Here is a 1,123-nt window from a genome sequence, read left to right as displayed (position 1 = left end):
AGCACGGTGAAGACGTAGTTGAGGGCTAGGCCGATGAGCCCGGCGCTCAAGTAGTCTCGCATCACGACAAGAGCCACGGCAACAACGAGCAGCACAAACGCGCTGGTGAGCTGCATGCGCAGCGAAAACCACATCGAGAGCACCTGCGACGCAAACGCGGCTTCGTTGTTTGTGTCGACGTTGCGGTAGTGGAGGCGTTGGAACCGGCGCATTTGCTTGGCGCCGAACGCGCGGATGACCAACACGCCTTCAATCGACTCTGAGATCAAGTTGAGCAGCGGCGACTTGGTCGTTTTATTCACGCGCTCCATTTCGCGCGCCGGCTGGACATAGTACCGACCGATCGACGCGTACGCGTACAGCAGCGGGACGAGGAAGACGCCCATGTACTGAATCACGTAAATCATCGTGCCGAGCGAAAAGAGCGTGATAAAGGTTGTCGCTGAGAGCCCCGACAACCCGAACGGAAGCCCCATGTCGACGGTGTTCATGTCGTTGCTATATCGGTTCAAGACGCGGCCGAGAGGGTTCGTGTCGAAGAACTGCATCGGGGCGCGCAGCAGCGACGACGTCATTTGGTCAAACATGGTGCGGGAGGCGCGGATCCCGGACGCGTAGATGGAGAGCGTTCGGAACACCGTCATCGCGACGGCCCCAACCGACAAACTCGCGTACACGGCCAAGTTGTACCCCGACTGGTCGAGGAATGCTGCGTCAGTCTCGACGGTCGCTGTGCCGCTCCATTGACTCAGCCACATGTCGCCAGCCACGGTCAGCCCTTGCCAGATCGCAAGGTACACTATCCACGACGCAAACACACCCCAACCACCGGCGGCGCGCATGTACCCTTCAAATACCTTCCCCGACACGCGGCCCTTGGACCGCTCCTCGTCTTGGACGAGACGACCAGACACGGGCTCGTCAAAAGTGTGCCCACTGAGCTGCATGACGGGCGTGAACAGTTGCGATTCGTACGTGACAGGAAATGGCGTTGTCAACGACGGAGAAATCAGCGCAACATTGTCCGAGTGCGTCAGAGGCGAACTTTCGACAATGACGTCGTCGTCCCGCGTCAACGTGAAGCCCTTCCGAGCGGGCAACGGGGCCACCAAAATGGGATGCG

General features: G+C 59.7%; 1 protein-coding gene across 1 annotated transcript in view; it reads right to left on the bottom strand.

Annotated features, from left to right (window-relative positions):
* Nucleotides 1-61: 61 nt before the first annotated feature.
* Nucleotides 62-1,123, bottom strand: part of H310_00781 (hypothetical protein) — a gene marked incomplete at both ends in the record, with an annotated part of 4,368 nt that continues 3,306 nt past the window's right edge. The window contains 2 exons of the mRNA XM_008863678.1: nucleotides 62-110; nucleotides 133-1,085. Of these exons, the coding sequence (XP_008861900.1) occupies nucleotides 62-110; nucleotides 133-1,085 (1,002 nt within the window). The remainder of the gene's footprint in view (nucleotides 111-132; nucleotides 1,086-1,123) is intronic.

Source organism: Aphanomyces invadans (genome assembly GCF_000520115.1).
Source record: "Aphanomyces invadans strain NJM9701 unplaced genomic scaffold supercont1.1, whole genome shotgun sequence".
Taxonomy (NCBI): domain Eukaryota; phylum Oomycota; class Saprolegniomycetes; order Saprolegniales; family Verrucalvaceae; genus Aphanomyces; species Aphanomyces invadans.
The sequence above is the reverse complement of the archived record's forward strand: the minus strand, read 5'-3'. Positions and strand labels throughout refer to the sequence as shown.